Raw genomic sequence first — 14,435 nt, 5'->3', positions numbered from 1 at the left:
ACTGTGGAGGTGTTATATTGGAGCCTAAGAATACCTGCACCTCCTGTGCTCTGGAGCTGCTCCAATCGTAAGAGGTGCTCATAAGACTGAGAAGGTGGCTCATAAACACAGCCAGAAAACCTGGCCTGCACTGCTCCATCTAGCTGCCTCTCCTCAGAACCTTTGGCCCCAGAGCAAACTGAACAAAGGTCATGAGGGGATGTGGTTCACACGCCACTCTGCCTAGAACTTACCCACAGCATTGTCATGCTCTCTAAGCAGTTTTCAAACCAGGATACACACTTTTGGGATGCTCATAGACTGTCACAGAAAGAGGTGGCGGGGTGCTGTTATGATTTGGATCTAGAGTACCCCTAAAAGCCTTGCATTCAGAGATAGGGTGTTTGGAGGGTGACTGGATCAGGGGAGCACTGTAGCTGACTTAGTCCTAGGGGTGTAGGTAGTCAGAAGAAGCAAGTTAACTGTGGTATGACCTGGAAGGAAATCCCTCCCCAGCTTCTCCCCCATCTCTGCTTCCTGTGAGCGGGTCTTCCTCCGCAGCCTCTCCACCATGCCCTTCCTACCTTGGAGCCAGCCAGTTTTGGACTGAAACCTCTAATACCATGAGCCCAAATAAACCTCCCTCCAACTTAAGTTTCAAGTGTTCTGCCTTCACAGTGAGGAAAGTGGCTTAAGGCAGATACCTATTTCATAGCCAAATAGGGTTCAGGATTTGTTTTAGGCCTTTGTTTTTGTTTTAAGGTGAGGTTTTGCAGTGCTGCCCAAGCTGGTCTCAAACTCATGATTCAAACTGTTCTCCTGCCTCAGCCTTCTAAGTATGTGGGACCACTGGCATGAACCACCATGCCTGGCTCCAAATTGATGTCCAGATTCTTGGCCTCTTGGTGTTTCTTTCCTCAATCTGCCTAACGTGAAGCTGTCATGTCAGATCTCCTTTCCCACATGCCCTTTCACTTCTCTGCCACTTCACCACTAAGTGCTGTCCAGCTCACTCACCTAGACCTACCTGTATTACATTCGGGGTGTCAAATTAAGTGGCAAATTAAAATTGTATGCTCAAAACTTCGTATCATCAAGGTGCATCATCTATTCCCCATAACAGGCATTTCCAGCACAATTTTATGTCGTGAACAAAATGTATAAACTTTTTTTTCTTTTTTGAGATAAGGTCTCCCTGTATGGTTCAGGCTGGCCTCAAACTCAAGGTAATACTTCTGCTTCAGCCTCCTGCGTGCAGGATTACAGGTGTGTACCACCATGCTTGGCTCATAAACTTTTTTTGCACTATTATGGTTTTTTTTGTCTTTTTCCTTTTTATCGGTACCGGGATCGAACTCAGGACTGCCTGCTTCCAAGGTAGGCGCTTATGCCACTGAGCTAAATCCCCAGCCCCACTATTATGTTTCATACTGGTAACAATTTTGAAAATTCAGTCCAAAAATAGTTTTCAATTCGGAAGAAAAAAAAAACTCTTAGGACATTATAGTCACAAGAAATTTTTTAAAAATTAAACTGCATATTATGTGTTATTTTTTTACTAAGTATGATAAATGATTTATCAAAGACTGATTATAAACACATTAGGATAAATTCTCAGAAGTATAATGGACACATGATTTCTAATGTAAACTTTTTTATCCTGGTACCAGGGATCAAATTCATGACCTCACACATGCCAGGCAGGAGCTATACTGGTGAGTTATGTCCCTGGCCCCCTAATTTAAACTCTTGTAACATGTTTTTATTTATTTTGTTTTGTAATTTTTCTTTTGTCATTTTTGAGACAGGGTCTCACTATGCAGTTCAGGCTGGCCTTCATCTCATTTGGTAGCCCAAGCTCGTCTCCAACTCTCAACAATCCACCTGCCTCAGTCGCCCAAGTGCTGGAATTACAGGTGTACACCACTGCATTACAGGTGTACACCATTATAGCATGTTATTTAAATGGATAATAGTAGGGCTGGGGATTTAGCTCAGTGGCATAAGCACCTGCCTTGCAAGTATGTGGTCATGAGTTCGATCCCTGGTACTGCTAAAAAAAAAGGATAATAGTGAAGTATCTCATTACTGTAGTATTTAGGTTTCATTGGATATATTTAAAAGATTGATATAGGACTAAGAATGTAGCCCAGTGGTAAAGCACTTGCCTAGCATACAGGAGACCTTGGTTGGATCCCCAGCATTACAAGAAAATACAAGTGCTATGATATGAAATGTCAGCATACATAACTCACTGGAAAATAGATCCTTTTCAACTATTTAAAATTATAGTAAAGTATTTTATGAGCACATAAAAATGTGAGAGAAGGCCTGTTGATCTTCAAGACTTTTCAGTGCTGAGTTCAAACCAGGGCCTTTCCATTCTAGGCAAGCACTGAGCGACTCTCCAACCTTCTAAAACTTTTTTTTTTTAATATATTGTTCACTGTATGACAGAGGGTCTCATCAAGTCTCTAAATTTCTTAGGCTGGGCTTGAACTTGCAAGTCCTCCTGTCTCAGCCTCCCAGAGTGCTGGAATTTGAGGCATGTATCACCATGCCCAGGTTCAAAACTCTTAGAGTGATAAGATTTGAAGGCCACTGTGTCACAGTGTGGACTTTAGGATTTGGTAGGAGCCTGACTGGTTATCTAATCTATCTTGATCAGTTTATAAATAAGACACTGAGGACAGAGAAGAGTTAGTTGATTTTCCCCAAGTCACATAGAGTTGGGTTCACAACCCATGTGTCCTTGTTTGCTCGTGCCTTTCAGTACCTCCGCTGTCCTCTGAAATCCCACCCCCAGTGTTGGGAATGAGGAAGAAAAACAAAAAGTGATCTCGAAACAGCTCAAAAAAGTTAACCAGGACTTAGAGGGTTGGTTATTCTCCACCCTGCTGCTTCAGTCCTGATCAGTCTGGGAGTCTGGTAGGGGACAAAACCTAAGGTTTTGATGGACTGCAGATGGCACATTTTTCCTAGGATCTCTTCTTCCCCATCACCTTAGAGTAAACCTGATCTTTAGGGCCATGAGTGTGTCAACCTGGTTGCCATCATTTCATTCTGGATTCCTTCTCAGGACACCTACATTTCATGTGTTGATCTTCAGGCACAAACAGTGCCCATTACATATGATGCCTTTTTCATTCATTGCACAACTATCAGTTTGCATGGCAGCCCTGGGCCACCCAGTCCTCAAAAACCCCTCAGTCCAGACAGGAGCCAGAACTTGGCCAAGCCGTTATAGTCACAGCACAGTGAAGTGGTACCCTTGCCAATGAGTCTCCACGGCCCAAGGTGGACACACAGCTCTGTGTACCCACCTTGCTGCTCAGAGTCCCCAAGGAAGGAACAGACCTTCTAAAATTTGTTTTAATGATTTTTGATTTTTATCTTTATGACCTCTGATTTCTCTGTGGAACAAAAACACATAGAAACTTTGGCTGACCACACTGAGGCAGACACTAAATAGGACATGGCCAAGGGCAGCCCTGAACAGCAGCCCTGGCCTTGAGATGTGAACTGGAACATGGCTGGAGCTGAAGACACAGGGCCAACAGGAAAGGACTCAGGCTGCTGTCAGGACACTGCTGCACACCCGACGCCAGGACCCTGCTGATGCAGCAGCCCTCCACCCTGGCCCCTTACTGCCCCCCGCCCCCCTCCCCCGCCTGCCAGCTGCCAACAGGGCTCTGCCCTGTGTCTGCCACACCTGTCACTGCCTGTCCTTGTCCCGGGGGGGAGACCCATCAGCCCCTCCTCAGCTGCCTAGCAGAGCAGGCAGTTAGTGGGGAGGGGAGGGAACATGGAGCGGGGGCCTGTGGTGGGGGCAGGGCCGGGGACCGGGGCCCGGATCCGGGCACTACTGGGCTGCCTGGTCAAGGTGCTGCTCTGGGTGGCCTCTGCCTTGTTGTACTTTGGAAGCGAACAGGCTGCCCGCCTCCTAGGCAGCCCCTGCTTACGGCGCCTCTACCATGCCTGGTTGGCCGCGGTAGTCATCTTTGGGCCGCTTTTGCAGTTCCATGTCAACTCCCGGACTATCTTCGCCAGCCACGGCAACTTTTTCAACATGTGAGTCCACTCAGGTGTGGGAGCTAGCTCTCTGCACTCTGGGATCGAAGTTCCCTTCTCCAGGATTCTGTTCTCTTGCCAGTCTTTACACTAAAAATAGGCATAGAGGTTGAGGTCAGGGGGAGGGGGAAGGACACCAAGCCCGGGGGAATGGGAGCAGAGTAGGGCTGAAGAGGAAATGTGGACCCTAGAATGCGGAATGGTCCTCTAAGAAGATGCCAACTTAAAAATGGCTGGGGTTGGTAAGGGGCACGGGAAAGAGAACCAGTGACTCTGCAGAACCAGGGACTAAGCAGTGATGGGAACACGGACCAGGATGGGGGATGGGGCCAGTGGATCTCAGTAGCCTTCGTTCTTCTCTGCCCACAGAAAGTTTGTGAATTCAGCATGGGGCTGGACATGCACCTTCCTGGGTGGCTTTGTGCTGCTGGTGGTGTTCCTGGCTACTCGGCGTGTAGCAGTGACTGCCAGGCACCTGAGCCGACTAGTGGTGGGGGCTGCCGTGTGGCGGGGTGCTGGCCGAGCTTTCCTGCTCATTGAGGACCTGACTGGTTCCTGCTTTGAGCCTCTGCCCCAGGGCCTGCTGCTCCATGAGCTGCCAGACCGCCGCAGCTGCCTGGCAGCTGGCCACCAGTGGCGGGGGTACACAGTTTCCTCGCACACCTTCCTGCTCACCTTCTGCTGCCTGCTCATGGCCGAAGAAGCAGCAGTATTTGCCAAGTACCTGGCCCATGGGCTGCCTGCTGGCGCCCCCCTGCGCCTTGTCTTCCTACTCAACGTGCTGCTGCTGGGCCTCTGGAACTTCTTGCTGCTCTGTACCGTCATCTATTTCCACCAGTACACTCACAAGGTGGTGGGCGCTGCAGTAGGCACCTTTGCCTGGTACCTCACCTATGGCAGCTGGTATCATCAGCCCTGGTCTCCAGGGAGCCCAGGCCATGGGATCTTCCCCCGCACCCACTCCAGCCGCAAGCATAACTGAAAAGAAATAAAGGCACAGCAGCCTGGCTCTGTCTTCTTTCATCTTTAGTTTGGGGCCTGAAAAGGGTGGGGAGGGTAAGAAAAAGTTCTGGGCTTCTTCGGTCATTCTTTGCTTTCATCAGTCTTAAATGGTCTGACCTGTGAACTCATCCCTTCTATTATCTTTTCAGTCTTTTGATCTACAGACTTCTACCTATCTGAGGCTTTTTTTTTTTTTGTTTGTTTGTTTCTTTTTGAGACAGGGTCTCACTGCATAGCTCAGGCTAGCTTTGAATTTACCATGTAGCTCAGGCTGACCTTGGACTTGCAGTGGTCCTCCTACGTCAGCCTTCCAAGTGCTAGGATTATCAGCAAGCATCATTGTATCAAATAATGGTATAGCAAGGAATGGTGGTACAAGCCTATAATCCCAGCACTTAGGGAAACCGAGACAAGAGGATCACAGTTTTGACCCCAGCCTGGGCAGTTTGTAGCTTAGCAAGACCCTGTCTGCAAGAATAAAAGCCAAATGTAGTACACGCCTGTAATCCCAGCACTTCGGAAGCTGAGGTAGGATTACTGCAAGTTCAAGGCCAGTTTGGGCTACAGAACAAGTACAAGGCCAGCCTGAACTGCATAATGAGACCCTGTCTCAATAAATAAATAAATAAATAAATAAATAAATAGTGCTGAGAGCTGGAGATAGCTCAGAGTGAAGGCCCTGGGTTCAATCACAAGTACCACAAAATGCTGCTAAGGTAGATAACAGTGCCCTTAGGGATGTGTGTGTGTGTTCTTCATGGAGCAGGTATTAATTTTTCCTGCCACCTCTTCTGAATCTCCCTTCTGCCTCAGGGACCAGCTTGCCTGGCCACCCTAGACAGGGACACTGTCTCCTTTAATGGGGGAGGGGGTCTATGTGTGCTTAATTATTTAACAAATGTTTATGGAGCCAAGCATAGTTCTACACCTTATAAGGCAAGGTTCCTGTTGTTTGGAGATATATGAGCTAACTGAAAGAGGCAGGTGATAAATACACAAAAATATAAACACTTGCACTGATCATACTCTATACCGGGTCCCGTTCTAAGTGTCTATAATTTATTTATATATAAATTAACACATTAAGCCGGGCATGGTGGCTCATGTCTGTAATCCCAGCACTCAGGAGGCTGAGGCAGGAGGATCATTGCAAGTTCGAGACCAGCCTGGGCTACAAAATGAGCTCAAGGCCAGCCTGAACTGCATAGTGAGACCTTGTCTCAAAAAGACAAAAAAAAAAAAAAAAAAAAAAAACTTTTAATGTTCATCAGTAAGGTGAATTTAGTAGCATTCTTATTGTACAATATGAAAACAGGCAGAGGTTAATTAACTTGTGCACAGCTAACAGAGGATCTAGGATTGCATATCCCAGCCCTGCTATGGCCAGTTTTGTGTGGTTTGTGAGCTAAGGTAGTTTTTATATTTTAAATGTTTTAAATGGTTTTAAAACATGAAGTAAGCTGAGCGTGGTGACATATGCCTGTACTCCCAGCACTCAAGAGACTCAGGCAAGAGGACTGATGTAAATTCAAGGCCATCCTGTGCTACAACTTGAGTTCAAGGCCAGCCTGCACTTCATAGTAAAACCCAGATCAAACAAAACAACCCCCCAACACCCACAAATCAGGTTGGGGATACAATTCAGCAGGCAAAAGCGCCTGCCTGGTAAGATCAAGGTTCTGAGTTTGATCCCTGGTACAAAAAAAAAAAAAAAAAAAAAAAAATTTCATGATGTGAAAACTGCATGAAACTCAAATTCTACAACCTATAAATGTTTATTATAACCCAGTTGCACTAATTCTTGCACGTGAGATGTTTCTTTTTACAGTGGCAAAATTGGGTAGTTGCTACAGACACTCTAAGGCCCACAACACCAAAAATATTTACCATCGGACCACCTACAGGAAAACTGCCCAATCCTTGTTTAAAACCACTACATTACCCAGTCTCAAAAAATAAATGGCTAATATTAGAAAGAAACTGCTTCGAAGGTACTTAAAAAGGCTGATTTGTAATAGACTTGGAGGGCTATACTTCATAAAGGGTGATGGAGAAAGTTACCTCTGAAGAGGTGACATTTGAGCAGAGAACGGGATGATGACCCTGGGCGGGCGGTGGGGTGGGGATAGGGAGTGGTTCAAGCCAAGGGTTTCTCAAGGGCACAATCCCTGAGGCAGGAGTGAACAGAATGACTTTGAGAAACAAATGGAAGTCCAAGTGTAAAGAATGAGAGGGAGGGCAGTAGAAAGTGAATTTGAAAGGGCAGGCAGGTGTCAGGCAGATTATGAAAGAAAGACTTTGGATTTTATTCTAGAAAGGCGTGAAGCCGTTGCTCTGGGAGGGTGGGCTATAAGGGAACCGCGTTTGCAGCAACGGTCCTGGAAGAGCCGACTGGGCTTGACCAGCGATGGTGCCGCCGCCTGTGTGTCACTTCGTGGGACAGAGGATGCCTGTGGAGCCAGCAGACTACATTGGCAAGGCTAGGAAAGAAAGGCCAGGTCAGAAAAGAAGGGACAGCACCGCCACGTAAAGCATATCGTTGTCCCAGACCCGGCTGGGGAAAGACAGCGAGGAGAGCGGAGATGGAAGGCGGGGGCAGGGAGGGGCGGAGGCAGCAGGCCAGCAGGCCACAGGCTGGCAGAGCCCGGAGGCGGGCGCGAGCGTGGGCCAGGAGGCCGAGGAGCGGGTCGGAAATGCTCCTCGGTGGCTCTAGGGGGAGCCCCCAGCCTAGGCTGCCTTCCTCTTCCCCCACACCGCCCCGGGCTGTCCCCGCCTCCTCCGGCTCTCCCCTCCCCACTACCCAGGAAGAGCGTGCGGGTTGCGAGCGCTGCTTTCGCTTTCCCTTCCCCGTGCCCACTCCTGGCTCCTCGTGCGGCGCTGGGCCCCTATCCCGGCCATGGCCACGCTCAGGGTCCAGCCTGAAGCCCAAGCCAAGGTGAGCGCAGCGCATTCCAGGAGGGGCTCGCCGGGGGCGTGGCACCGAGGGGCTGAGGGCTTCGCAGACTAGCCCCGGCTCTGGCCGGGGGCCTCCGCTGAGTCCGTGTGCCCTGGGCACCTGTTCTCCGGGGGAGAGGCGAGGCTGCCTTGGTTCAGCGGAGTGAGGTGGAGCGGGGAGCTGGCGTGAAGTGGAACCGGGCGCCGGCCTCAGGGCCCACACAGAGCGCTGACGGGACTGCCCCTGCCACCTTGTGGTTTCTCTTAGGTGGAGTTCCCGGGGCCCACTCCACAGGGCACCCACAGAGGGCCCTCTTAACACCTCTCATACAACCCTTATACCCCAAGAATGTATTCACATGGACCACTCACCATTCACCATGGGGAATGTTCTTATCCACAAATCCAGCCCGACAAGGATCCACTCTACCCTCTCCAGATCCAGGTTTCCCTCACCGCAGTCCACCCTCACAGGGACCCATCTCACCTTCTTTAGGTGTGGCCTTAACAGGGACCCACTTCTCTCTTCCTCGGGTCAGGCCCTACACAATCCTAAGAAAACTGTTCTCAAATGAACTGGCCTAGAGCCAGGTTTCTGAAGGATTGCCTGTGCCCCACAGGTGGATGTGTTTCGTGAAGATCTGTGCACCAAGGTAAGAGTTGCCATCACTACCCCTACCCAACTCCCTCCCTCCCTGTTGAGGCAGTGTCACCCTGCACTCACTGTCTAGGAAAAGCGTGTGATCTGACCCTTGACGTCTTCAACCTCCACTCAGGCAGAGAACCTGCTCGGGAGCTATTTCCCCAAGAAGATTTCTGAGCTGGATGCATTTTTAAAGGTATCAGTGGTGAGGCAGGAAGTGAGAGGGCAAGAGGAAAGTATGGGAGACCATGAGAGTGAGGAGGTAAGAGGGGCCTCATTTTCAGCCTATGCTCCCACCCTATGCTAGGAGCCAGCTCTCAATGAAATCAACCTGAACAATCTGAAGGCCCCCCTGGACATTCCAATTCCTGATCCAGCCAAAGAGAAAGAGAAAGAGGAGCGAAAGAAACAGCAGGAGGCAAGGCAGGACCTGGGAGGAAGGGCCCAACCATGGGAAAGAGCCCTAGCCCTGTCTCTCATATGCCCCTCTCCCTGCAGAAGGAAGACAAGAGTGAAAAGAAGAAAGGGGAAGATGAAGACAAAGGTACTTGAAACTTCTGTGGTGGGGAGACTGGGGTCTCCACCCTGGCCCTAAAGATTCCTTTCCACTCTCCGTCACCTTCACACAGGCTCATTTGTGGAACTGACCTACTGCCTACTCTCTAGGTCCTCCCTGTGGCCCAGTAAACTGTAATGAGAAAATTGTAGTCCTCCTGCAGCGCCTGAAGCCTGAGATCAAGGATGTTATTGAGCAGCTCAACCTGGTAAGCCCTCCTACTTCCACCCCCAGGCTTCAGGTTGAATCCTTTGTCCCCGTATCACTGCCAGTTAGGGCATGGTACTTGCTAGGTCTTGGCAGGAGAGGGCACCTCAAGTGAAGCTAACAGTCCAGGCCCTGGGGTTCAAGATGACCTGGCATTCTTCCATCCCACATGGGCAGGGATGCAAGGGACAATGGAAACCTGGGCATTGGCTGATGTAGTTTTGATGCCACACACCCCCCCCCCCAGGTCACTACTTGGTTGCAGCTACAGATACCTCGGATTGAGGATGGAAATAATTTTGGAGTGGCTGTTCAGGTAGGAGCACTGCCCCCCTACTCCCATGTCCTGCTGTGTAATCCATGCTTCCTTCTACTCCCCTTAAGCTTTCCTCCAAACTTCCTTTCCCAGGAGAAAGTGTTTGAACTGATGACCAGCCTTCACACAAAGCTAGAAGGCTTCCACACTCAAATCTCTAAGTGAGTAACTAGTCACCTGCACCCTCCTGCACTCTGGCCTGCTTGGGAAGAGCTCTGGAATTCCTCCTCCTTCTGCTCCATACACGCTGTTTCCACTTTCCACAGATATTTCTCTGAGCGTGGTGATGCAGTAACCAAAGCAGCCAAGCAGCCCCACGTGGTAAGCAACACCAAAGTCAGGGATCACAGGGGTGGGACATATTTCAAGTCAGTCCTGACTCCCAAGTTTCCACAGGGTGATTATCGGCAGCTGGTGCATGAGCTGGATGAGGCAGAGTATCGGGACATCCGGCTGATGGTCATGGAGATCCGCAATGCTTATGTGAGGAGGCAAGGGCAAGGGAGGGCATGGCAGGGTTGGGCTGAGGCACCTGTCCCAGGGCCCCTACTCACTGATCCTGCAGGCTGCAGGCAAAGGATAGCAAAACCTAGCCTCTCCACAAGGCTAGAAATGGGGCAGAGAACTCAGCGGCCTGTGGCTGACACCCACTGCACCCTGGCTTTGTAGGCTGTGTTATATGACATCATCCTGAAGAACTTTGAGAAGCTCAAGAAGCCCCGAGGAGAAACAAAAGGAATGATCTACTGAGGGCCTCTGCTGTCACTGTGATGGGTATAACAGAGATTGACCTTTTCTACTGGGGACTCCAGACCTTCCCCTATCTTCCTCCTGTTGAGGTTTCTCCCTCACTTGGTCTCCTAAGCACAATAAATACAGTCATATGGTTGCCCACCAGCCCAAGTCTCTTTATTGGATCCTGGCCTCCCTGACCCTAGCTCAGGTATTTCCATTGGTGCGACCAACCCACTGGATGATTTGGCTGTTGAGCTGCTGGTTGGTCCAGTCCTGCCGGATGTCATCAAGGTGGCAGTCAAAGTCCACAAGGTGCTGGTGGGCCCGGCTCTCCAGTAGTGTTCCCACCATCTGCCGTGACTCATCCCAGTCCCTCCACATCACTCTGAAACAGAAAACTCTATGTGCACACCCATAATCCCAGCTGCTTAGGAGGCAAAGGCAAGAGGATCACAAGCTTGAGGCAAGCCAAATGAGATCCTGCCTCAAAATCAGAAAGAGGTGGAGATGTAGCTCAGTGTTTGCTAGATTCAGTCCCCAGTACGGAAGAAAGAAAAAAGGAGGGTGGAAGGGAGGGAAGGAGGGGAAACAGGAAGAGAAGGAGAGAAGACAAGAAAGGAAGGACTATAGAGGTTCAACAGTGGGCAGTAGGGTCAGACAGACTTTACAGAGGTTGGGTCTGGACCTGGACCACGAACAGGGAAGGCCCAGGAGCCATGGGCTTCGAAACCAGGTAGAAGAAATGCAGCACTCACAAGTTCTTGTCTTTGGGGACCCAATGGAGACCTTGATTCTCCAGGACAATAACTGGAGGCACACGAGGCTGAGGCACCAGTTTCTTATTATCTAACTAGGTGAACAAAGAAAAGCAGCTGAAAGCTTCAAGGATCCTCCTTACTTTTCTCTACCTCCCACCCCAAAACCTCAGCCTCACCATAATAAGTACCGCATCAGGGAAGAATTCTGCAATTCGCCCAGCGATTTTCAAGGCCAGTGGCCCAGGGCTGTGTAGAGGGAAGATTAGAGGAGTGAGGATTTGACCATGGACAGACCCCAGACATCTGAGCTGTGCCTCCCAGATCCCATGGATCTGGGCGCAGTCACGGATTTTCCCTGTGGCTGGTCTGGGGGGTTGGGCCCCCTCTGTCCTTGATGCATGATTGCTTGATGCTTGTGTGCTATGGAAAACAAGTGCTCAGACATGGCTGGTGAGAGTGGAAATCAAAGGTGGTCTTTTTGGAGGGTAATTTGACATAACCATCCACATTGAAACTATACTATACATATGCTAAACAATAAATTCTATTTATAAAGAATTTACTGTAACAGGATGGTCACAGTAAAAGCCTGGAGACAACCTCAATGTTTAGTGTAAGGTATTAACTTATAATTGATTCATATTCATACTATAATAATTATATAACAATGCTATAATAATTCATACTGTATGCCTGTTAAGGTAGGTCTTGGTGTGGAGCTGGAAAAATGTCAAATATTCATCTATTTATTTTTGCAATACTAAGGACTGATCTGGGGCCTTTGCATTGGGCAACATCATTAGCCCACTTGTTATTTTTATTTTAAAATAGAGTCTCACTAGGTCTCTTAATTGCCCAGGTAGGGCTCAAATTTTCTTTTTCTTTTTTTTTTTTTTTTTGGTCTTTTTCCTTTTTACTGGTACCGGGGAACAAACTCACGACTGCCTGCTTGCAAGGAAGGCTCTTACGCCGCTGAGCTAAACCCCCAGCCCCTGGCTCAAATTTTCTTTCTTTCTTTTTTTTGGGAGGGGGGGTCTTTTTCATTTTTATCAGTACCAGCGATCGAACTCACAACTGCCTGCTTGCAAGGCAGGCACTTATGCCGCTGAGCTAAATCCCCAGCCCCTGGGCTCAAATTTTCAAACCTCCTGTCTCAGCCTTCAGAGTGCTGAGATGACAAGCCTGCACCACCAGGCTTAGCTTTAAATATTTATTAAGTAAGGGGATAACCAAATTACAAAACTAGTATCTATATGTGTTGTGCACATCATGTATTAATATATATAAAGTTGTTTTTAATTGCTAGTTGGGGGCACCTCAATTAAACACGATCATCTTGTCCTTGTTGAGACATACCTGCCATTCTCACCCCCATCACAGCTCCTCCTTTTAAGGAGTCTGGTCTATTCATTCTTGTATTTTATCACTCCAGGGCTCAGCAGTGTCCAGGGTCTGAGGTACACAGACCCTGCTCCTAAGTTTCTGATAAAAAGGAATAACCTTGGTTCATTTGCATCCAGCCCACCCCCACCATAGTCCTTTGCCTTTGGCTATGGATACCACTCACCTCTGGTCGTCCAGAGCTGCATTGGCATGGTAGTACCCAGCCACCACCAGACCAGCCTGCGCACCCCACACATCCACCTGTTGTGGAAAAGGGGCCATCAGTAACTAAATCGCACCGCCGGCTCTGTGGGCACACTGCTGCCAAAGATTTGGCACAAACTTGGGCTAGGGGCGTTAGGGGGCTCGCAATGTGGGTGTGCGTCCTGCGGCGGCACCTGGTTGAGGGCGACTTCCAGCATGACTGACAAGCCCAGGTGACTGTGGAAGAGAGGCACACAGTCGGTGAGGCACAGGCATTGTCCGGACCCCGGCGCTGGAGCCAGCAGCAGCCCGTTGACCGCGGCGTGCGGGTACCGGGCTGCGTGCAGGCACATCTTCACGTAGGCGCGGGCCGAGATCTCCACCTCCCCCATGGCGAGCAGGGACTGCGGGGGTTGCGGCAAGCCGAAGAGCGCGGTTCCCCACCCCCACGTAACCGAGCTCGGCTTTTCTCGTGCCTCTTAGCTCAGGTTCAACGATGACTGCTCCGCGCCACCTCTGCCCCGAACCTGTCCCGTGCACAGCCCACCCAGAGAACTCCAGGGCATCCCGCGACACCCAGCTCCGCCCCCTCGCCGCACCCGTGGTCTCCAGCCGGCAATCGAGCTCAGGTCTGCGCCTGCTCCAGGCAGTACCCGCTGCCGCAGTCCCTCCTACGTCGCCGTACTCTTTTGATAGGCCTAGAAGTTTTCATTGCGTTCAATCAGTGATCATATTGAAGTCTGACCCCGCCTTTACTTCAAGCAAACTAGAGAATACACTATCGTAAGGGAAAGAAAATCCCACGCTTTTCGATTGGCTGGCTGTGCTGCTGATTGCAGAATGCCTTCTCGGCTTGCAAGCCACAGGCCCTAAACCAGCCTGTACCAGTGGACCTTTGAAGGTGGGGACAAAGTGAGCCGCCTTGGGGCATTATTTAGGATGAATGGATCCACACCAGAGCTGTGTTACCTTACCAACTAACTATATAGGTTATCTGGCACTTGATTTCCCTAAGGTAATAACTGCAGCCCATTATTCCATATTTTAAACCAGGTCAAGACCCTGAGTTAAAGAACAATTTCATAGTTATAGCAAAGATCATGGCAGAGGAATCTTTTCCTCTCCACACTCTCAAGTGAAAACGGAAAGGCAGATATATAGATAAATGGCTGAATGAGAGCAAAAAGTCAAAAAGAAAAACTCACAAATCATCCTTAATGCCGTACAGTACATTTCCTTTATCATAATGCTTTTGAAGGACTTTATTCCCCAGCCAGCCCTTGAAGAGTCCAATCATTCATTCACTCTTGTTTTATTAATTTATTATTTATTTTAGTGCTGGGAATTAAATGTACATCCCTAGTCTTTTTTGTTTGGTTTTGGTTTTGGTTTGCTTTGAGACAGGTTCTCCTGAAGTTGCCTAGTCAGAGTTCAAACTTCACAATGACTCCTGCCTCCACACTCAGTCTTCCCAGGGAAATCTCATTTTCCCTCAGGCTGTGTGGAACTGATACATTTCTGTGGACCTCACCTAGAGTTTCCTTTTGTTTCTCCAGTCTGACTATTCCCCAAAAGTCTACCCAAATGTCACCTTTAACATGACACCACCAGGTGGCTATAGCCTAAATTCCAAACTGGAGGTTCTCT

General features: G+C 49.2%; 3 protein-coding genes across 6 annotated transcripts; 2 read left to right on the top strand and 1 right to left on the bottom strand.

Moving 5' to 3' along the window:
* Window positions 1-1,775: 1,775 nt before the first annotated feature.
* Window positions 1,776-5,057, top strand: Fitm1 (fat storage inducing transmembrane protein 1). The gene is made up of 2 exons (XM_003474448.3): window positions 1,776-4,050; window positions 4,420-5,057. Exons 1-2 carry the CDS (start codon window positions 3,785-3,787, stop codon window positions 5,030-5,032), a joined length of 879 nt encoding a protein of 292 aa, XP_003474496.1. The 5' UTR covers window positions 1,776-3,784; the 3' UTR covers window positions 5,033-5,057.
* A 2,748-nt stretch (window positions 5,058-7,805) lies between these two features.
* Window positions 7,806-10,605, top strand: Psme1 (proteasome activator subunit 1). The gene is made up of 11 exons (XM_003474444.5): window positions 7,806-7,987; window positions 8,607-8,639; window positions 8,763-8,825; window positions 8,937-9,047; window positions 9,128-9,173; window positions 9,296-9,393; window positions 9,640-9,708; window positions 9,802-9,869; window positions 9,975-10,029; window positions 10,105-10,191; window positions 10,378-10,605. Exons 1-11 carry the CDS (start codon window positions 7,949-7,951, stop codon window positions 10,456-10,458), a joined length of 750 nt encoding a protein of 249 aa, XP_003474492.1. The 5' UTR covers window positions 7,806-7,948; the 3' UTR covers window positions 10,459-10,605.
* Emc9 (ER membrane protein complex subunit 9) lies at window positions 10,593-14,336 on the bottom strand. 4 transcript variants are annotated; one of them, XM_063236867.1, is made up of 6 exons: window positions 13,388-14,336; window positions 12,983-13,025; window positions 12,769-12,845; window positions 11,378-11,447; window positions 11,199-11,293; window positions 10,593-10,828 (listed from the first exon to the last, which is right to left on the bottom strand). In XM_063236867.1, the coding sequence occupies exons 2-6, from the start codon at window positions 13,004-13,006 to the stop codon at window positions 10,648-10,650; spliced, it is 447 nt and encodes a 148-aa protein (XP_063092937.1). In that variant the 5' UTR covers window positions 13,007-13,025; window positions 13,388-14,336; the 3' UTR covers window positions 10,593-10,647. The 4 variants fall into 4 exon arrangements, with proteins under 4 accessions (XP_063092937.1, XP_063092939.1, XP_063092938.1 ...); XM_063236869.1 differs by having other exon boundaries at window positions 13,265-13,392; XM_063236868.1 differs by lacking the exon at window positions 13,388-14,336 and adding an exon at window positions 13,336-13,353.
* Window positions 14,337-14,435: the final 99 nt, after the last annotated feature.

Source organism: Cavia porcellus, unplaced genomic scaffold (assembly GCF_034190915.1).
Source record: "Cavia porcellus strain 051 isolate PalLab524CR breed Dunkin Hartley unplaced genomic scaffold, mCavPor4.1 scaffold_26, whole genome shotgun sequence".
NCBI classification, from domain to species: Eukaryota; Metazoa; Chordata; class Mammalia; order Rodentia; family Caviidae; genus Cavia; species Cavia porcellus.
Note: the sequence above shows the minus strand (reverse complement) of the source record. Positions and strands in the feature narration are given on the sequence as shown.

What these genes read in the sequence shown, in the direction of transcription:
- Fitm1 (XM_003474448.3), top strand. Translation starts at nt 3,785, where the DNA reads ATGGAGCGGGGGCCTGTGGTGGGGGCAGGGCCGGGGACCGGGGCCCGG. An exon ending in CACGGCAACTTTTTCAACAT is followed by an intron (nt 4,051 to 4,419) that starts GTGAGTCCACTC and finishes CTCTGCCCACAG; the next exon opens with AAAGTTTGTGAATTCAGCAT.
- Psme1 (XM_003474444.5), top strand. Translation starts at nt 7,949, where the DNA reads ATGGCCACGCTCAGGGTCCAGCCTGAAGCCCAAGCCAAG. An exon ending in AGCCTGAAGCCCAAGCCAAG is followed by an intron (nt 7,988 to 8,606) that starts GTGAGCGCAGCG and finishes TGTGCCCCACAG; the next exon opens with GTGGATGTGTTTCGTGAAGA. An exon ending in TGGAGATCCGCAATGCTTAT is followed by an intron (nt 10,192 to 10,377) that starts GTGAGGAGGCAA and finishes CTGGCTTTGTAG; the next exon opens with GCTGTGTTATATGACATCAT.
- Emc9 (XM_003474295.5), bottom strand. Translation starts at nt 13,180, where the DNA reads ATGGGGGAGGTGGAGATCTCGGCCCGCGCCTACGTGAAGATGTGCCTG. An exon ending in TGGAAGTCGCCCTCAACCAG is followed by an intron (nt 12,846 to 12,982) that starts GTGCCGCCGCAG and finishes TTTCCACAACAG; the next exon opens with GTGGATGTGTGGGGTGCGCA. An exon ending in GCAGCTCTGGACGACCAGAG is followed by an intron (nt 11,448 to 12,768) that starts GTGAGTGGTATC and finishes CCCTCTACACAG; the next exon opens with CCCTGGGCCACTGGCCTTGA.